This window comes from Sinocyclocheilus anshuiensis, unplaced genomic scaffold (assembly GCF_001515605.1).
Source record: "Sinocyclocheilus anshuiensis isolate Anshui unplaced genomic scaffold, SAMN03320099.WGS_v1.1 scaffold1162, whole genome shotgun sequence".
Taxonomy (NCBI): Eukaryota; Metazoa; Chordata; class Actinopteri; order Cypriniformes; family Cyprinidae; genus Sinocyclocheilus; species Sinocyclocheilus anshuiensis.
In genome coordinates this window covers 2,386,138-2,408,156 of record NW_015540875.1, presented here as the reverse complement: position 1 = coordinate 2,408,156, position 22,019 = coordinate 2,386,138, and the positions used below count along the sequence as shown (strand labels likewise).

Below are 22,019 nucleotides of genomic sequence, written 5' to 3'. Positions count from 1 at the left end.
CAGTCAGAACAGAATGTGCTCCATACAGGAGACATGAGCATGTGGATGCTCCCTAGATTTGCACAACAGGCAAAGTAAGTGCTTTATCTTTTCTTCATATTATTGTTCTGATATTAGTTTCACTCATTTTGAGATATTATAACCTGCTTAAAACATTTCAGAATTATATGACAAAACTAAACATAGAATTGAACATCGCATCTGACCTTATTGCATGATGTATTTGTTTGATCTGTAAACAACATGCATGTCATTGTTTAAAGTGTTTTGATGCACAAGTTCTGATTCATCACCTGATTTATTAAACTTTATTACATTTGTTCAAAAATGTCCAAGGACCAGCTTGTGGTAGCATTAAAAGTGTATATTCATCAAACAAGAAAATGATTTTTTTAGTCACTTGTGTTGGTCTTTGTAATGCACAATATGCACCATGAACACATTTTAAAGATGCACAGAAGGTCTGAAGGATTTTTCTTTGATCGTCTTTAAGGTTATATATGAATGAAAGCATGGCCAAAGGGTTTATTGTGTGCCTGCTGCTTTGGCTGCTTGTACCTGCGGCCAGATGCCAGAACAGAAGACAGTCTGGAGAAACACTGAACCTCACCACAAATCAGGACAATGGTAAATGCATCAGTGTTTCATTCAGTGTCAGAGTATCGTTTATTGTGTTGGCTTAGTATTGCATGTAAAAAAATGAATGTTAGATATCTTTAATATCTCAATAGTTTCTTCTAGACAATAATAAGAGTAACTAAAAGCCTTTTTTTTTCAGGAAAAGTCCAAAAGTCTCAAGACAAACCAGATAGGCTAAACTTTTCTTAAATTGTTATGATGGTAATATAACTTGTGATGGGAATTTTTTAGACTCAATTAGAAAAAAGGCAAAATAAAATCATTTTCGTGAGGGGTCTTTTGTACCCCATCACTCTAAACCCTATAAAGCCTACTGTATCATATTTGATACACAAATTTCTAAGCACTCTAAATGGTCAAAACTGCACTAAAACCCTTTTGTACACGATCTACTACATGCCTTCTGTCTCTGTTAGATTGTTTCGACTTTTAACAATTAAAAGGCCTTTTAATATGATTGTAAAATCTTCCACCTTCAGGTTGTGGTTCACCTGTCTTTTTGTTGTGAAATTTTTACGGATTTTTAGAAAGTAAACATGAATAATTTTTATATCTTTAGTAATATTGCAAGATGAACACTTACTGGACTTAAGCAGCTTAAGGTTTACTTTATTATCCATACTTCAGAAAAAAAAAACATGATAAAATGTGAGTATCAAATACAATCATCAGGCTTTTGAGGAACTTTTTTTGTTCATCTCTCAATCATCGTGGTTTTGCATTGCATTATATATTTTGAAACTACATATTTTAGATCATAAAACTAAGCATATAAATATCATCTTACTAAGACATATTGAGATTTAGAGTGACAACTGATATTTATATGCAGTTTTGAAGTAGTCTGCCATACTGTTATAAAGATCTCATTGATTTACATTACAAGCCATCAGAATTTTTGGCCATATAAATATCAGATACTGCAACAAATTGTATATTTTTACTCAGTTTGGTTGTATGAGCTGTTTTTTCTTCCTTTTGAGCTCCATATTCTCACACTACTCAAAACAAACACATTAAAACACGAGCATTTTGTTTTTAAATTTTGTCTAAAGGTTCACTAAAAACTGTTCCATTAAAATAAATAAATAAATACAAATTCTGGCTATTATTTCATATGTCAGAACCATAGTTGACCATAGCTGATAATACCAATAAAGTGTGTTTATGTTTTTTTTTTCTGGTTTCAGAGTTAGTATGCACACTAGAGATCGCATTCATCCTGGACAGCTCAGAGAGTGCGAAGAGCCTTCTGTTCGATCGAGAGAAAGCGTTTGTGCGCTCCTTCAGCAAGCGGGTGGCACAGATGCAGGTGTCCGACTGGCATCTGAAAACCCGTATGGCACTCATCTACTACAGCAGCTCAGTCCATATCGACCAGCACTTCAAAGACTGGCAGGAGCTTGATGTCTTCCTGAGCAGATTGGCGGACACCATCTACATCGGCCAGGGAACGTACTCCACATACGCCATATCCAACGCCACTCAACTCTTCACCAGCGAGACCAAGGAGCAAAGTGTGAGGGTTGCCCTGCTCATGACCGACGGCATCGACCATCCGCGGAATCCTGACATCATGACGGCGGTCGCCGAGGCCAAAGGCCACAACATTAAGATCTTCACAATTGGCTTATCAAACTTGGCAAAGGACAACGTGAACAGTGCCAAACTGCGGGTCATAGCGAGCAGCCCAGCGCAGCAGTACTTCCACAGCCTCACTGACCCCAAACTGGAGGAACGGCTCCTGCAGCAGCTCGTGAGACATTCACTTCATCTGTCAGACTCATCAGACATGATGAGCCCATATTATAAATACAAATAAATGATCAATTAAAAATATAATGGAAAGTAAAAGATGCATTCAGATAGCACAATTAAATTATACAATAAACAAAAACAGTCAATACTGAATTGAGCATTTTGCATCAAATGAAGTCATGATTTTATCACTTTGTGCAACAGAGTATGCTAATATAAATGATTAATTACTATAATAAAAAATATAAAAAATTGTATATTTCATGAAACACACACATATAACTTCTATATATATAATTTCTATGCAAACACACAAAATCACCCTTTGAATTAAAAGGATATTAATTAATTACTTATTATAATTAAAATGTTTAAGAATATTAAAAATCTAATATAAAAATCGATTAATGAATTCTATAAATATAATAAAAAATGTAAAATAAAATGATTTGTATATATAACACAAAATCACCTTGTGCAACTTTCATATATCATATATCGACAATTCATATATCATGTGTAATATATTTTTATTTCAATTTTATTTTAATTATCTGTGCAGCCTTAAACCTAAAGAGAGAAATTAACAAACAAACAAGTAAAAACACAAATGGCCCACTAATACTCTGGAGTATGAAGTTTTGCATTCCAGAGCACGTTTTAATAATAAAACAAAAAATAAAAAGAAACACAAAGAAACTCTATGAAAATTAAAAACCATCTAACACAGTATAGTTTTGGATAATTCTAAATTCTGAATCTAAACTTCTTGATTGCTTAAAATCTAAACTGCTTGATTGTTATATCATCTAAAAATATAAACTATATTAGCCATGAATAGCCATGTTCGTGTAAAATGCTGATTAACACACACCTGTGATTTAGGTCAATAAGAAACCACCAAGCAGCCACCCATATTGCATATTTGAGAAGCAACATGGTAATAAGTTCTCAAAACATTTTGGCATACACAGAGACACACGGCACTCATTTCTCACATGGACTCCAGCTGACATGCCACTTATTCATTTAGCTTTGATTCAAGCTCTTGCTTTCTATTTCTATATTCCAGCCTACAGGAAATGTTGCTGTTATTTTGGGTCAGATAATAGATGCTCACAAATGGGCGTCTAGATTTGATTTGTGAGGGTTTGAGATCCAGTGTTCAGTCTGCTGTCCTGGGGCATGGTTCACACATCAGTGGGTGTGGGGGATTTTCCACAGAAACACAGAAGGGGCTGCCGCTCATGAAATGTCAAGCACTGTCTGTGATTGCACAATACGGGCCTCTTAGAAATGCATCAAAGCTTCCCATGCATGCACGGGATTTGACAATAAATTGAATTAATTTTGGTACTGTGATTTGTGTTCTAATTCTCATTTCTCACTTCATTTTTTTCTCAGGAAATAATTGCAAAGAATGAAGTAAGTACTGGACTATCAAAAATATTTGACTTGATTAAACAAAGCATATTCCACCAAAAACTAAGTCTTAAAGGGACAGTTCACCCAAATGTGAAAATTCTGTCATCATTTACTCACCCTCATGTCGTTCCAAACCTGTATGAGCTTCTTTCATATTTTGAACACAAAAGAAGATAGTTGTTGGTCCCCATTGACTTCAATAGTAGGGGAAGAATTACTATGGAAGTCAATGGATACCGTCAAGTGTTTGGCAAAATATCTTCTTTTGTGTTCAACAGAAGAGAAAAACTCAAACAAGATTGGAACGACATGAGGGTGAGTAAATGATGACAGAATTTAAATTTGTGGGTGAATAAAAAAAAAAAAATGCTGATTGCAAACTACCTGTTGGTTGTATTCCTCCTGCCAGTGTCCTCAGCCACCGGTGTGTTTGTGTGAGAAAGGTGAACGCGGTCCTCCAGGAGCTCCTGTGAGTATCGCTGAGATGAAATTGAGGCCATTTTTGTTTATTAGTGACATTCATGAGAAAAACTCTACTTTGTTTAGGGTACAAAAGGAGAGCAAGGTTATGAAGGAGCACCTGGTCAAAAAGGCTCAAGGGTGAGAGTGAAAATAATTACCTATAATTATGATTATTAGATCTGTAGTTTACTGTTGTTGACTAGTTGATCTGACCTGTTTTACAGGGGGAAACGGGAGCACCCGGTCTTCCAGGAATCAACGGTCCAGAGGTACATCACATCTTCATATAATCACTTTATACAGTCTGTGTTATCAATGACTCTCTGACCAACACTGGTTCTGTTCCTGGTTCCTCATCCACAGGGAAGACCTGGGTTCAAAGGTGATAAGGTGAAAACTCAAGAGTTTTATATTTCACATATACATATGTTATTGCAATGAATTCATTAACAGCTTCATACAGAATGCTCTTGATGACTCATGATGTCAGATCAGAGAGAGAAACTATTATTTATAAACTATTATTAAGAGAAACTATTATTATGATTGTTTTTATGTTTTTAGAAGTATCTTGTGCTCACCAAGGCTGCATGTTTTGATCAAAAATAAAATTTTAAAATAACTGTTTTCTATTTAAATCTAGTATTTTAAATTAACCAAATTAGCAAATTAGAATGATTTCTGAAGGATCATGTGACACTGAAGACTGGAGTAATGATGCTGAAAATTCAGGTTTGCATCCCTGGAATAAATGATTTATTATAACATATTCAAATAATAATCAGGTTTTTTTTTTTATTGTGATATTTTACAATATATTTTTTTTTTTCTGTATTTCTGATCAAATAAATGCAGCTTTGGGGAGCATAAGAGTCTTCTTTCAAAAACATCTTAATTATTCGGAACTTTTGACCAGTAGTGTATGCTAAATTAATATTGTGCACATATAATAAAATTGCAAAATTCATATTCTCATCGGAATTATTAATGCTACTATCACTGTTCTTACATATTCTGTTCCACAATGCAATCACTAAGACTTGAGTCATGTTTTAGGGAGATCAAGGTAACCGTGGACCACCAGGACAAAAGGGACATAAGGTATGTCTTCTGTACTGACCTAAAATATTTATATTCTAATATACAGAATACATGATTAATAAATAGTTTTTATTGTATTTCACAGGGCACCGAAGGACCTCCAGGGCCGAGGGGCCCCAGAGGAGAGCAGGCACAGTATAAATATTTACCATTTACATGCCATATTATATGCCACACTGAAGGTTTCAGCTGAATTAGTATACACTGTTTTTTATATTGTGGGATACTCATTCAGTTATTTTAGTATTTAATTTGATTCTGTAAACCTTTGGAGAAGTCTTTGTAAAGGTGGCATAAAATTCTCTATGGTATTTATGTTCTGAATGATGAGATTTTTTTGCATTACATTTTTTGACACAAAATAGCTCCAATAGCAAAAGAGATTTTTGACGAACTAACTAACTAAAATAAATAAAGTTGGGAAAATTTTGTAAGAGCAGCCAAAAATTATAGTCAAAAATAATAAATTATTTCTTTAATTATGACACATCTCACAGACAGTCACATTGAATGAATTTATGTATTTATTAATTTTAATCAAGAGAACATTATTTTGAGTATTTGGTGTAATGAAATGTGTTTATGCTTGACTATTTTAGCCAGAAACAAAAGTTTAGCAGTTAAAATATCTTAACGATGAATTTGTTTCTTACAAACACACAACTTTTAGCTTCACAAGACATTAATTGATGGACTGGAGTGGTGTGGATTACTTGCTGGATTATTGTGATGTTTTTATCAGCTGTTTGGACTCTCATTCTGACGGCACCCATTCACTGCAGAGGATCCATTGCTGAGCAAGTGATGCATTACTAAATTTGTCCAAATCTACATACATCACATCTTCATATAATCACTTTATACAGTCTGTGTTATCAATGACTCTCTGACCAACATTGGTTCTGTTCCTGGTTCCTCACAGGGAAGACCTGGGTTCAAAGGTGATAAGGTGAAAACTCAAGAGTTTTATAGTTCACATATACATACACTTGGTGGAATAGATCTGCTACGCTGTTGCGAGTATTACTGGCAATACATCCACAGACATGCTGCTGTGAGCATGTAGGAAATACTGCTGCTCCACATATATATGAAAAACCCCCATGCAACACACATGAATTTATGCCGTAGCAGATCTATACAGGTGGAGCTGGGGAAGGTGGAGGGTTTCTGAAGTGCGCTGCAACTGCTAAAGCAAACAGTAGCCAAATATTTGAATGTTGAGCAGCGAGCTCATTGGCTACTGATGCGATAAGAAACCAAACAGCTGTACATATGAATAATGATGTGATTGACTGAATTAGAACCTATCAGCCTACTCCATCTAGAGTTTCATGACAGAAATTTGTATTAATATAACTACTTTTTATGCCACTATTTATAAAGAAACAATTCTAGTGCAGAATTGACACATTTTAGTACCCAACTGCCATATTCTGTTAATTTACTGAAAAACTTTTTTAGATAGAGTTGATCTGTAAACAAGAACATTAAGCTTAATCAACCCCCACGAGCCCCACCCCGCTGGAGGGGTGGTCCAGGGACGGAACCCACAGCCAACCCGAGGGCGCCGCCCAGGGGGGCAGGTCCGGCCGGCGGCAGTCCGGCCGCAGCTTCCGTTCCGCCGCTCTCTCCACACCAATTCCTTGACCCACTTCCTGCCACTAGGGCGGCGGGGAGGCCTGGGCCGGCCTGCTGGCGTTGCGGGGACCCAGGTCATTTTATTGATCGGTGTCCAGGGATGGAGGTGGGGACGCTGATCCGGGTCCCGGACGCCCCGCAGGCTGCCCCCGATCAAGCTGGCCTGTACCAGATACCTGTGAGTATTAGGGGGGGTACATATCAGGCTTTGGTGGATTTGGGATGCAACCAAACCTCAATGCATCAAAGCCTGATTCAACCAGAGGCATTGGATAGGAGCCGCATGGTTAAGGTTCGGTGCATGCACGGGGACGTGGTGAACTACCCCTTAATGTCGGTGGCTATTCAATTTCGGGGACAAAAGCATAGAGTAGAGGTGGTAGTTAGCCCGCACCTCAGGCATCCGCTAATTTTGGGGACAAATTGGCCAGGTTTTAAGGCATTATTGGGGCATCTATGTGCGGGTGTCTCTTGGGAGGAAAGAGCGCGGCAGACGGGGGCGGTCGCGCAGGTAGGAGAAGCTGAGCCGGGACCAAGGGGGACTGAGACAGGGGAACGGAGCGCTGTTGAGAGGGGAACCCTCACAAAGTGCGATGATTTTCCCCTGGAACAGTCCCAGGATGATTCGCTCAAGAATGCTTTTGAACAGGTCCGTGTCATCGACGGACAGCTTCTCCAACCGGCTCGACCGCTCTCCTATCCGTATTTTTTATTTATTTTTTGCTATTTTAAAAGACCGGTTGTATCGAGTGACCCAAGACACGGTTATACAACAGGGGAGCCAGATTGCGCGAATTTACACCGGGAGAGAAAGTACTCGTATTACTCCCCACTTCTAGTTCCAAATTACTCGCCAAGTGGCAAGGACACTTTGAGGTCACACGGCGAGTTGGGATTGCTTGATCGGCTGGGTACTGCTCGATTTTACTCGACACTGGATTTAACAAAGGGATATTGGCAGATCCCCTTATCTCCAATGTCCAAAAAAAAGACGGCCTTCACCACGCCGTTTGGATTACACCAATTTGTAACGCTTTCTTTCGGGTTGTTCGGGGCCCCGGCCACCTTTCAGCGACTCATGGACCGGATCCTCCGGCCGCATGCTGCGTATGCCGCAGCCTATTTGGATGACATTATCATCTACAGCAACGACTGGCAGCAGCATATGCAGCATCTGCGGGCAGTCCTGAGGTCGCTGAGGGAGGCCGGGCTGACGGCCAACCCGAAAAAGTGTGCGGTTGGAGGTAAGGTATCTGGGCTTCCACTTGGGTCACGGACAGGTGCGTCCCCAAATTGATAAGACGGCAGCAGTTGCGACCTGTCCGAGACCCAAGACCAAAAAGGAGGTGAGGCAGTTCCTGGGGCTGGCGGCTGGAAGCGATTTAAATAAAGCTCGCGTCCCAGCAAGCCGACCCTGCCTTCTTCCTTCCACTCTCTTGAACCTTACCACAGTGTTATTATAAATTATGGAATTATGGACTATTTTAGCCAGAAACAAAAGTTTAGCAGTTAAAATATCTTAACGATGAATTTGTTTCTTACAAACACACAACTTTTAGCTTCACAAGACATTAATTGATGGACTGGAGTGGTGTGGATTACTTGTTGGATTATTGTGATGTTTTTATCAGCTGTTTGGACTCTCATTCTGACGGCACCCATTCACTGCAGAGGATCCATTGCTGAGCAAGTGATGCATTACTAAATTTGTCCAAATCTGTTTAGATGAAGAAACAAAGTCATCTACATCATTTTTTTGGCTGAACTATACCTTTAGTAAAATTTCAACATAAATTTTAACCTATTTCTTCATTATTTCACCAGGGTCTGAAAGGGCCTCCAGGAGACCAGGGACATGAGGGTCCAGCAGGACCTAAAGTAGGATCATATCTTCTATTTCCTTGCCAGTGAGACGTCTGTAACTGATATTTGTGACTTAAATAGAGACAGAGATCTGGTAGTAAAGAATGACATTTTAGAGATGTTTCCATGTCGGTTTAAATGCAGATCTTTTGCCTTTCGTGTTTGGCTGGGAATCTTTAACAAAGAGTGCCTTGAAAATCTGACAAATATATAATAGCACATTCAAATGCAAAAAACCCTAAACTGTTAGACACAACGGGTGCCTTTATGCTCTGTAAATGTCAGTTGGAATATACATGAGAGAAAACATGTACTGAACCCTTTCACCATACCTCATGCTCATAGTAGACTTAAAGTAAAAGTAGCAATGTTACATGTACCCAGGATGACTGAGATTTAGCAGAAAATAAATCAGCTTTAAATTTGCATGAACTTTAAATTCATATGAAGATCCAAATGAATCACTGACCTTCAGATTGTTCCTAGGGTGATCGAGGGCCGATTGGTGCATCTGGCCCACCGGGAGATATTGGAGTCGGATTTCCTGGTCCAAAGGTAAACTTATCAGGACTTTTAAAAGAAATTAATACTTTTATTTAGAAAGGATGCATTGAATTGATCAAAAGTGACAGTAAAGACGTATAATGTTACAAAAGATTTCCATTTTCAAATAAACGCTGTTCTTCAAACTTTCTGTTCATCAAAAAATGTTGAAAAAATGTATCAAAATTTCCACAAAAATATTACACACCACAACTGTTTGAGGATAATAATAATTGTTTCTTTAGCAGCAAATCAGCATATTAGAATGATTTTTAAAGGATCATGTGACACTGAAAACTGGAGTAATGATGCTGAAAATTCAGCTTTGCATCACAGGAATAAATTACATTTGAAAATATATTAAAATATAAAACAGTTATTTGAAATTGTAATAATATATCACAATATTACTGTTTTACTACAGTATAAAAAGATATATCATTAGCGATTTTTTTTTTTCTATGGGATGTTTTGACTTGGAGGCTTTTATCAATAGCCAAAATAAGTTATAATGAGATACTTTCTTGTTCCAGAGGATTTAGTTTGTTCTTTTCCACATCAAAGTGTAAGAACCCCATGCAGTGTATTTTATTCAGTTTTTGAGATCTCTTAAACATACTTGTGGTGTGGTTGTTCTAGGGAGACAAAGGGAACCCAGGAAGACCAGGTCTTCCTGGTCAGGTCGGCATAGGTCAGCCAGGACAATCCGTAAGTAAAAACAGCTTATATGACTTTTAAACATGCATCTATAGATTATAATGACATAATAATACACGCATCAATGAAGGGTCCTCCAGGTTTACCAGGAGCACAGGGGAACCCAGGAGCTCCAGGCGAAGGACTTCCTGGGCCCAAGGTGAGCAGCTTTAGTTGTAGAACATTTTAATAATCTGAATATTATAAGGAGCCTTTTGTGGAATGGAAACGTTCCATGCATGTTAAAGGATCTCCATGGAACCAATGATGCCAATAAAGTACCTTTATGCTTAAGCTCAGACCTCTATGTTATTATTTCCCTTTAATGGTCATGTGAACAAAGACATTTATATATCACTTTTGAATGTGTTATTGTGTTTGTGTCTTAGGGTGACCGTGGATATGTCGGTGCTAAAGGTGGACGTGGACCCCCAGGTTATGGAATTAAAGGTGAAAAGGTATGTCACAGTTGTGTGAGACCTAACTTGTCTATGTAAAAGCCCATTATGCATTTAATTTAGCCCCTGAATGCATCCTTGTAGGGCGATGCAGGACCTACTGGATCACCTGGACCAATAGGAATGCCTGGCAGGGGGATTCAAGGAGAGAAAGTATTTGTCATTTTTCTGGTTTTGCATTTTGATACCAATATTGCTGTACAGTACAGTAGCTGACACAAGCTTCACTATGTCTAGTGATCATACATGGGGTTAATCATCTGATTAAACCCTAAACAACATGCATGGTTTGTGCTACAGACACGAATGATACCTGAAATCATGCAGCTTGCTGGAAGAAGCGTGCTATTACTTTTCTAAATGAATGGAAACATGCAAATAGAGTCACTTGCAACTACTAGAAAACCTCTTTCTAGCAACTACTAGAAATGTCCAGCTAGCCACCCAAAAGACCCAAGCAACCACTAGAACTATCCTAGAAATCACCCAGAAGACACTAGTAACCACGAAAAATTTCTGACGAACCACCAGAAAACCCAAGCCCACCACTTCTTTTCCTAATTGTCACCTTTATCTTTATATCTAAAGGGGAATCAGGGACCAGCTGGTCCTACTGGTCAAAGAGGGTATCCTGGGACAGGACTCACGGGACCAAAGGTAAAACTGCACCATACAAACATCCATCCATCTGTCTGTCTGTCTATCTATCTACACTGTGTTTTGGTTTTGCTTCCTCTCAGGGAGAACAGGGTTTCCCTGGAGAACGTGGAACCCCTGGAGAAAGAGGAATTGGAGAACCAGGACCCAAAGTGAGTTGTCATTTCAACTAAGCTGTTACATGACATGAAAGAACAGAAATCAGAGTTGTATTTATGGGTTGATGCCGTAGGGTGAACCTGGGTTACGAGGTTTACCTGGTGAGGCAGGTGTACCAGGAGAAGATGGAGCCATGGGAGCAAAGGTCAGAATGCTCTTAATGGCATGTTAGTGAGGGATAGCTTTACATAAAAAAAATCTTCAATATCTTATAATATACTGTAAAATATCTTGTTTACTTTAGGGTGATATAGGCTTACCAGGACCCAAAGGACAAAACGGACCTCCAGGAAGAGGCATGCCTGGAGAGAAGGTAATGTATGGATGTGCTCTATTGATTCTTCAGACAAAACTGAAGCTTAAAACATTATTGTATGCATTACAGGATCTAAAGAGGAGGCAATCTCACTTTAAAGGGATCATTCACCCAAAAAATGAAAATTCTGTCATTACTTACTCACCCTCGTGTTGTTCCATACCCATAAGACCTTCATTAATCTTCAGAACGCAAATTAAGATATTTTTGATGAAATCTGAGAGCTTTCTCACCCTCCATAGACAGCAAGGGTACTACCATGATCAAGGCCCAGAAAGGTAGTAAGAACATTGTTAAAATAGTGAATTTGGCATCAGTGGTTCAACCGTAATTTTGAAGTTACGAGAATACTTTTTGTGTGCAAAGAAAACAAAAATAAAAATTGTATTCAACAATTTCTTCTCTTTCATGTCAGTCTTCGATGCGCGTTCATAACGGTACCACACATTTTTGGGTGAACTCTCTCTTCACATATATTGAATAGGCTGTATCTTCTTTAACAGGGGGTTCGAGGGGACAGGGGCTCCCAAGGCCTACCAGGACCATTGGGACCAGTTGGGCCAGCAGGGGCAAAGGTGAAAAAAATCCATTCACATTTACAAAAACAAAATACCACGTCAAGAAAAGACCTTTGTCTCTGTCATTGCCAGTATTCACTTAAAATCTATTGAGTTACAGTATCTTTCATTTAAAATAGGGAGAACCAGGGAATGTTGGAGTTCCAGGTGTTTCTGGGCCTCCAGGACGGGGAATACCAGGACCTAAGGTACGTTTGAGAAATGCTCAGGGTTAAAAACAAGCTGTATCAAAAATAAAATAAAATAAACCATTTCTTACTTGAATTTATTTATGAAAATTAAGATACATTTCTGCTTTTTAAACCTCACTCTAAAAAAATTATTCAGGGGGCCTGTTTACCACAACTTATATAAATGCATGGTTTCAAGTAAAAAAGTTCTAATTTAATCATTTAAACCTTTTAAGTTGCAAACATTGATGAGTTCTGTTGATCATTACTGTAACTTAATATTGTGTTTAATTTAAACTCAAATATCTGCGTTAACTGAACTAAGTTGTAGTAACTCAATAAAATTGTCTTGTTAACTTTGGAAATTGGGTATGCTTTGCATAGGACTATAGATAAGGAGAATAAATGTTCAGATTAACATAAACCTGTTAGAGTTTAATGCTGTTATGTTTGACAGTTGAAAGTGTTTCTGTGATGTTGAAGTTTTTGTGGTTACCCTTGTGCTGAAGATTAGACCACATGAAGGTAATCACTATTGGCTCTATTAGCAATGACTACACTAATGCCAGTGACAAAAGTAACATGCTTCTTCATTAAATATATATGCTAAATAAGTTACATTTAGCAGGTGCTATGATAGCTGTGAATTTGGACTGAAAAATATCATATAAATTGGTTTCAGGCTCACAAATCCATTAGTAACTCAAAAATATGTGTCTATGTTACAAGTTTTTAAGTTCTTTTAACTCAATGTAGTATGTTATTTGAACAGAAAAAAATTGATGCAAACTTTTCGTCTTTTTTTTATTTATGTATGAGCCAACACATTATTTTTTTGGAGTGCTCTAGATTCTAGAATGTAGGCCAATTTACTTCCATTGCAACTTTTTCGAATATTCATTCATATATTTTTAATGTGGCATAAACTTCTATATACTGTTTGGGCTAACAGTATGTGTATGTAATTGATCAGGAGATCTCAATACCATGTTCATCTTCCTGTAGGGAGATCTAGGGCCGGTTGGTCCACCAGGTCCTGCTGGAGAACAAGGGATAGGCATTGCAGGGCCGAAGGTAAGAGTGATGCCCTAGCAGAAACCTGTATTGTTGTTGTTTTTTTATTCCGATAATGCATTTTGTCTGTCTTTAGGGTGAAATAGGGTTACGAGGACCCATTGGACCTCCAGGGCTCCAAGGCTATCCCGGCCTACCTGTAAATATCATTACAAAGAATATTATTCATTCAAATGTTACATTTATACAGTCTGTTTTTTTTTGACATACCAACTGGGAATATAACAGTATAATTTACACTATATACTGTACAGTACGTTTCGCCCATGTGATCTATAGGGGTCACCAGGTCTGCCAGGTCTTACAGGAGAGACTGGGCCAGAGGGAACAGGTTTACCTGGACCAAAGGTAAAGTGCTTGCTTAACACAGAAAATGTAAACATTTGAATCTTTAAAAAAAAAAAAAAAAAGCATTCTATTAAAGCATTTGCTGAATCGATATATTCTGTCACAGGGGGATCGAGGCCCTCCAGGTTCCCCAGGGCCTGCTGGAGCACCAGGTCTTGGGCAAGTGGGCCCAAAGGTAGGAAATATATGTAGAATACATGTATGCATATCATATTCAACGCTCCATGATTCGATAATACACTGCTGAATGTGTCATTAGATGTGTTTGCAGATATGTTTAGGTGTTCAAATTGACCTGTTTAGGTGTTTTTGTGGTCTGCAGGGCTCCATTGGTCAGACTGGTCCAGCTGGTCCTCCAGGATTACCAGGAGAGAGCATACAAGGACCAAAGGTAACAGGAATCTGAGGCTTATCAACAGGATACAGTATTCATAGAAACACATTACAGTGTGATGTACAACAGTGAAGTATTCAAACTGTTAATTCACATGTATTTTGTTTTCGTACAGGGTGATCCTGGATATCAGGGTTTACAGGGGCCAAGAGGGTTTCCTGGAGACGGTCTGCTGGGGCAGAAGGTGAGGAGAGTCATATACCCACTACTAGCATGCATTTATATTTTGTACAGCAAGGAATCCTTCACACAGTTACATTTACTCACCCTCATGTCGTCCCATACCTGTAGGACTTTCTTTCTTCCATCAAACACAAAATGAAATGTTTGCCACTATTTTTCACAAAACTGGTGATTTATAATGCCAGACTTACAGTATATGCACTTACATGCAATTAAAAATGTTGCATCACGTCAGACTTGAAAACATGAGCAAAACTGTGAGTTTAAAGCTCCTTTGATGTAACTACTCTGTTGTAGGGGGATCGTGGGTTACACGGAGCACAAGGACGTAAAGGAGACAGAGGAAGCCAGGGAGGACCAGGATCTACTGGACCACCGGTGAGAAGAACTGAGAAGGAAAATCTGATCATCAATCATTCACGCGAGACTTGCTTTTTAATCTTTAAACATTATTATAGCTGATAATTCCAAACATTGCTTAAGACACATCTCTGCATTATTTAACTACATTTTACACACCTGAACATTGTGTTTTATAATCACAGGGTAATACAGGAACAAAAGGAGAACCTGGTCTCACGGTACGTACACAGATGTCAATAAAGAATTCATTTGTTCTAGTGCAAAAATAAAATAAAATAATAATTAAGAAAAATTAAAGTATTATGCTGTTGTTGCATGACCTCGTGCCAGTTGTAAAAAAAAATTGCATTATCATCCCATTTTGGTGTAAAAATGATTTGACTTTTGGGAGTTTGGTCAAATAATGTAAGTGGAAGGTAAAGTCCAGTGCATTGCATTATGGGATATAGTATTCCACACAGTGCTTACTGCTCTTTTTGGTCATCTGCAAATTGGTGTATGATCTACTTGTAATTATTTGTGAAATTTACTAGTAATTCCGATTTCTGAATTATTTCAATGCATTGAATTAAATGGGATTTTTGTTGTTGTTGTTTAAATAAAAAGACTGAAATAGTATTTTCTTGTTAAAACATATTCCAATAATCTTAGTTTTATTTACAACTACAAAAACAAAACATTTTTTACAGTGTTTTTAACACATACAAGTAATAAAATAATGGCATATATATATATATATATATATATATATATATATAAAACTGATATAAAGCTGAAATTATACAAAATAACAAACTTATTTCAGTTAGTTAGTTTCTAATTTTCGTTTATTTTTATTTTTTTTAAGTAGTAAAATAATAAAATTCAAAATAAAATAACAATAAATTTAAAATTATTAAGGCATACAGAGCATTTTGTACACGCTATATATTATGCTATATATAATTGAAGTAAAGCTGAAATAATACAAAATACTGAAAAAAAACATTTAAAAAATTTTACTGAAAAAATTACAATAAAAAAAACGAAAATAAGAAATGTTGCTCAAACAAGTTTATGTACTAAAATTAGTAAAGTAATAGTAGATTAAAGCTTATTAAGCAAATAACAAAATTACTCAAACTAAAATTTAAATCAAAATGAAAACTGAAAATATAAAAATTAAAAGCTAATTCTATAAATGAACATTAAATAAATACTACAGTAACACTACTAGCTAGTGTGAAACAGAAATGGAGCGCTTCAATAACGAGATTTTTATGTATTTTGCAGAGAGAGGAAATAATCAGTTTAATCCGATCTATTTGTGGTAAGTATTCAAATTGCAGATATTTTTGCTAAATTTGATTGCTTTGTAGTGAATCACACCAGAACTGTTTTGGCTGGAATGATTTATTGTCATTTGTCAGGCTGTGGCCGGATTTGCAGAGTGCAGCCTCTGGAGCTGGTGTTTGTGATTGACAGCTCTGAGAGCGTCGGCCCAGAAAACTTTGAGGTCATTAAAGACTTTGTGAACACCTTGATCGACCGCGTGTCAGTCAGTCCAGAGGTCACGCGTGTTGGCGTGGTTCTCTACAGCCACATTAACCTGGTGATCACAAGCATACAAGAGCGCTTAAGTCGTGATGAAGTGAAAGCAGCTGTGCGCAGGATGCCCTACATTGGGGAGGGCACTTACACAGGAAGTGGCATCAGAAAGGCCAATGAGATCTTCCGCTTTGCTCGGCGCGGTGTGAGGAAAGTGGCTGTGGTTATTACGGACGGCCAGACGGATCATCGGGACACGGTGAAACTGGAGGATGCGGTCAGAGAGGCCCATTCAGCCAATATCACCATGTTGGCTATAGGGGTGGTGAATCAAAGCGACCCCATCTATGATGATTTTAAGCAGGAGCTGAAGTCAATAGCGTCGCCGCCCACCGAAGAGCACGTGTTTTCCATAGAGGACTTCAGAATGCTTCCTGGTATGTTTGCTGATTTGCAAAAAAAGGCCTAATATATATGTTATTAGCTTTAATGCAGTTGTCAAATAGCAGTCAAATATCAAAAGTGTTCATGACAAAAAGAAGTGGAAAAGTTTAAATCAAGATAAGGCATAGGCATAAAATAAAGTCTCAGAATCATTCACATGTGGAAAATACAGTAGGAATCATGCCTTTGTGGCAGTATTTCTGGTGATTAAAGGAATAGTTCACCCAAAAATGAAAATGTACCCTTGGGCCATCCACGTGGATGTAGTTTCTTTATCAGAACAGATTTAGAGAAATGTAGCATTCCATCACTTGCTCAGCACATCACAATAATCCACAAGTAATCCACACTACTCCAGTCCATCAGTTAACATCTTGTGAAGCAAAAAAAGGCTGCATGTTTGTGAGAAACAAATCCACAGACGTTTTTAACTTCAACCACTGCTTCTGGCTAAAATACCAGTCCTCTATCCATAATATTGCTTTCTCCAGTGAAAAAGGTGTCTCGTCTGAATTAGGAGAGAAATCTGCACACATCAAGCACGGTTTACAAGTGAAAACAGTCTAAAACATCTCTAAACACGTGTGTGTGGATTTTGATGTGAGAGGACAACGGGGGATTGACTTTTTCATTGTGTGAAGCGTTATTACACTATTGATATTCAGCACTACCTCCAAGGTAAGCTCACACACTCTTCAGTCAACAAGACTGCATTGGTTATATTTTTTGGGCATTTTAATAAAATAGAATTTTAATTTTATTAATTAAGAAATAGTATTTTTTATACATTCTAGAACATTCTAGAATTTTAGAATAGAAATAGAATTGTATTAAAATAAAAGCATTTCAATAAAAAATAGACGTTCTGCAGTGACATTAATTTCATATAAATATTTGTATTATTATCATTTAAAAATAATACTTTTTCTAATTAGTAGTACACATGCAGTTTTTATATTTTATTATTAGTTTTATATTAATCGAGACTGACACTTGCTTCAGTTTTAAAAACATGATGTACCTAAAAGCCATATTAATAAAACAATGTTTTGGGCATATTAATAAAATAGAATTAAAAAATGTTTCTCTTTCAAATTCTAGACAATTCTATTTTAGAAGTTTAGAATAGAAATTGAATTTTAATAAAAGCATTTTAATAAAAATTGAAGTTCTGCAGTGACATTCATTTAATATAAGTCTATTTGTTATTATTTAAAAGTAATACTTTTTCAAATTATTATTACACATGCAGTTTTTATATTAAATTTGTATATTTTATTATTAGTTTTGAGACTGACACTTGCTTCAGGTTTGAAAAACATGATGTATCTAAAATCCATATTTGATATAAAAGCCACATGCTGTTTGCTGAGAAAATGCTAGTACTTATTTAATTGAAATTACATCATAAATGCTCTGGCGTGTGGCATTTTTATTGTACATTTATTATTATTATTTCTTTATTATAAAGTTAAGCACCATTTTTCTAATAATTATTATGCATGCTGTTTTGAGTATTTTGTATGTTAAAAAAAAATTGTCAAGCTGCAGGACTGTTTTGGTGTACAAAAAAAACAACAACTAAAAACTAAAAACAACTAATCGCATCCAAAATAAAAGTTTTTTGTTTACATTATATATGTATGTGTACTGTGTATATTTATTATGTGTATATAAATACACACACATACAGTATATATTTTGAAAATATTTACATGTTTATACATTTATATATTCATATTCTTATATTTCATATTATATATATATAAATATATTTAATATATAAACATAACACATTTTTCTTAAATGTATACATGCATGTGTTTGTATTTATATATACATAATAAATATACACAGTACACACACATATTATGTAAACAAAAACTTTTATTTTGGATGCGATTAATCATTTGACAGCACTACTAAAAACAAAACAGTCAATGTTACTGGTCAACTTTCCATCTGTTATTATCAATGTACTCTAGTTATGAACATACATATTTAATATTATTAAATTAAATCGATCAGCCAGGTGCAGTTGGAGAGTTGTTCCCCTACTATGATCCCAAAGCGGACGGCACTGACATTATAGGCACTATAGCACCATATTTGGAAAGCGACGAGCTGAACCTCCTCCCAGATTTCTCTCTCACGCCATTGGACCGGCCCAAACAGGACACATACGGGACTGACCCACCGCTGCTCATACAGGATGATTTTACTGCAGGTAAATGCTGCTCGAAAGTGGTACGATACAAATAATACCTGCAATTCTGACTTCCTGTAAATAACATTTTCTCTCTCTCGTGTCAGACGAGGGATGCCTTCAGCCTCTGGATCCCGGTCCGTGTCGAGATTATGTTGTTAAATGGTATTTTGATCCAAAAGCCAATTCGTGTGCTCAGTTCTGGTTTGGAGGTTGCCAAGGTAACAAAAACCAGTTTGACACTCAACAGGCCTGCAGAAAATCCTGTGTGAAAATGTAAGTCTTATCATTAGAGCACTGAACCTGATACTAAGAGACATAAAGCTAAAAGGGCTCTTTATTATTGAAATATACATACGCTTTTAATATTCAACATTTTAAATAATAAACATTTTTACTGTGAACATTTTAAAAAACTAAACTTGAACAATCTACAAATGCATGATTTGCATATATAGTGGCCACAAGAAGTATTTACACAAGGTTAAGTAAAAAAAATGTCATTGCATTATATAGAAAATATCAAGTGTTTTTATTTGAAAGAAATGTATGAATAATTCTTGATAAGAAAGAGAAAATGCACTGATATTCAGACATTATTTTGAGCAAAAATACTATTTCTTGATGTGGGAAATGAACAATATTCCAACAGAAAAACAGTCTGTAATCTTTTACCATCAAATGTTCTCATATAAACTAGTTTTGGTCACATTAAACATCTTTGCAGGTTTTTTTTTTATATTTGTGACCCTGGAGCACAAAACCTGTCATATGTCGCTGGGGTATATTTGTAGCAATAATTTGTAGCAATAGCCAAAAACACATTGTATGGGTCAAAATTAGAGATTTTTCTTTTATGCCAAAAATCATTAGGATATTAAGTAAAGATCATGAAGATATTTTGTAAATTTCCTACTGTAAATATATCAAAACTTCATTTTTGATTAGTAATATGCATTGCTAAGAACTTAATTCGGACAACTTTAAAGGCGATTTTCTCAATATTTAGATTTTTTTGCACCCTCAGATTCCAGATTTTGACACTTTTTGACACTAGAAACTTCCAAAAAATTGACACTTGAGACTGGTTTTGTGGTCCAGGGTCACATTTGTCTGTTGTATTTGTATTGTGGTTTTAACTGTGTTTAAGCTCACTGGTGCTGTTTTGTTCATGATTAGCGTTGAATCGGTACTTGTATCCGAATGTTCGCAGGTGATATGTGAAATACTCCAGCATGTACATGTCTGCAGGCCGCATGTAATGAAACGAGATCACAAAATCTGCACAGCAGTCAGGACCCTGGAGAAAGAGAAAAATGTGTTTTTAATTGTCACTGTAAAATGTAGTTCTGACTAACTGAAATTATAGTTAAAATAATCAAATATATATTTACATTTAAAAATCAGTCATTTTAATGTAAGTGTTTATGCTGTATCAAAAAACCAAAAGGACTTTTATGTTAAACACTTAAATTTCAACATGAAACAATGTATGCAAACTATTTTCTGTAAAATGATGCATTTCTGAGTGAAACAGTATATTCAACAAGGATAAAATGTAGGGTGGGATTTTATCAGAAACAGTTTTCTGATGTAAGTATCTGTATGTTTGGGTAGATTGAAACTGAATTTTACATGAAATATTCAACATATTGGTAAAACATATTGGACTTGATTCTGATCAGTGTTATTTCAATATCAATGAGATATGTTAATATTTTGAATTAGTTTTCATTTGTGCATTTTCTGTTTTAATTTTAATGATGTTGTTGTTTGTTTTTGTCATTTTTAGTATTTATATATATATATATATTCAGTTAAACTAAATATATTTCAAGTTAAACTAAATAAAAATAAGAAATATTCCATTTGTCAACCATCTGAATTTTTTTTTTATTGCAGTTGAATTGTTTTAGTTAATATAATAACTGTATATTATATAATAACTATAATAATGTTTCTGATTCACAGTATCAGCAGGTTTTAATCACATTATTGCATAATTACATTTATTTAAATAGAAACTGGGGATAAAATTTAGCAATTTCACACAGCCTAAGTAATAATAATGCTAATAATAATAATAATACTTATAATAATATCATTTTTTTTTTTCAAATTTAACTCAAAATGCACGTAAATCTCCAGTTCATTCCTGTTCAAGTGAATTTCATGTAAATCTCCAGTTCATTCCTATTGAATGTCTTAGCAACAGTAACCAAGGGCAGAGCTTAGGGTTAACTGACCCACACATATTTTCAATGAGAAACTGGCACTCACACGTCTGGGTTTGTAGAAACTGTAGCCCCAGACCTGTTTTCCATTCTCTGCGGGAATGAGGTGATTTTCCGGTCTAAAGGGATTAAATGTTTCCTGATGATTCGAATCTCTTGAATCCCCGGCCTTCACTCCCATGGTCTCCATGCACCTGCCCAAGGCCATGTCCTTCACAGAGCTGAAATGCTCGCAGCGTCCCGTACTGAAGCCTTGCACAAATCTCCTAAGGCCCTCTGGGCTCAGAACGTATCCGGCTCCTCCGCTCATGTTACCCTGACGAACGAACGGCCGGAACCTGTGGCCGAAATAAACGGGCTTCTCTGTGTCGTGCTGGGAGAGCAGGTACCTCAGGTTTTCCACCACAACAAACGTGTCGTCGTCAGCTTTGAGGAACCAGTCAGCGTGCTGGAGGTGGTAGGCATGGATGTACTGAAAAGCACTGAAAGGATGGTCTTCCAGTACTGCTGCGATCGGCCCTCATGACGTTCAGCCCCACGGTGGGGAAGTCGGAGCTCTGTGAGCTCATGTACAGAGCCTGGTTCCAGTGTTTAGCCCAGGTGGCACCAACATGCTGGAGCTTTTTCAAAAGATTTTCAGGCCTCGTCATGATCCAACACAGGAAAACAGGGACTGCGCCAGCTCATCTAGGACATTAAAGCAAAACATGCACTAGCAGTCAAAAGTTTGGGCTTTCACTTTGTTGAACGTACTCTACCATTCAAAACGTTTGAGGTCAG

General features: G+C 36.6%; 2 protein-coding genes across 2 annotated transcripts; one reads left to right on the top strand and one right to left on the bottom strand.

Annotated features, from left to right (window-relative positions):
* On the top strand, window positions 1–19,285 carry col28a1b (collagen, type XXVIII, alpha 1b). The gene is made up of 34 exons (XM_016485886.1): window positions 1–74; window positions 494–627; window positions 1,830–2,395; window positions 3,802–3,822; window positions 4,232–4,291; window positions 4,369–4,422; window positions 4,509–4,553; window positions 4,648–4,674; window positions 5,341–5,385; window positions 5,471–5,515; window positions 8,851–8,904; window positions 9,376–9,444; window positions 10,072–10,140; window positions 10,220–10,288; window positions 10,518–10,586; window positions 10,671–10,739; window positions 11,175–11,243; window positions 11,327–11,395; window positions 11,476–11,547; window positions 11,647–11,715; window positions 12,222–12,293; window positions 12,416–12,484; window positions 13,472–13,540; window positions 13,617–13,679; window positions 13,820–13,888; window positions 13,995–14,063; window positions 14,211–14,279; window positions 14,398–14,466; window positions 14,763–14,843; window positions 15,011–15,046; window positions 16,101–16,137; window positions 16,238–16,792; window positions 18,832–19,026; window positions 19,113–19,285. The coding sequence occupies exons 1-34, from the start codon at window positions 34–36 to the stop codon at window positions 19,283–19,285; spliced, it is 3,342 nt and encodes a 1,113-aa protein (XP_016341372.1). The 5' UTR covers window positions 1–33.
* An 855-nt stretch (window positions 19,286–20,140) lies between these two features.
* On the bottom strand, window positions 20,141–21,919 carry LOC107688262 (glycoprotein-N-acetylgalactosamine 3-beta-galactosyltransferase 1). The gene is given in 4 exon segments (XM_074187004.1): window positions 20,141–20,305; window positions 21,286–21,726; window positions 21,729–21,763; window positions 21,766–21,919. Coding segments are annotated over 4 exon segments (765 nt in total). The 5' UTR covers window positions 21,890–21,919.
* Window positions 21,920–22,019: the final 100 nt, after the last annotated feature.

Excerpts from the sequence above, each read along its gene's own strand:
- col28a1b (XM_016485886.1), top strand. The coding sequence starts at position 34 with ATGAGCATGTGGATGCTCCCTAGATTTGCACAACAGGCAAA. Across the intron at positions 13,889-13,994 it reads CAGGTTTACCTGGACCAAAG|GGGGATCGAGGCCCTCCAGG; the intron begins GTAAAGTGCTTG and ends ATTCTGTCACAG. Across the intron at positions 14,064-14,210 it reads TTGGGCAAGTGGGCCCAAAG|GGCTCCATTGGTCAGACTGG; the intron begins GTAGGAAATATA and ends TGTGGTCTGCAG.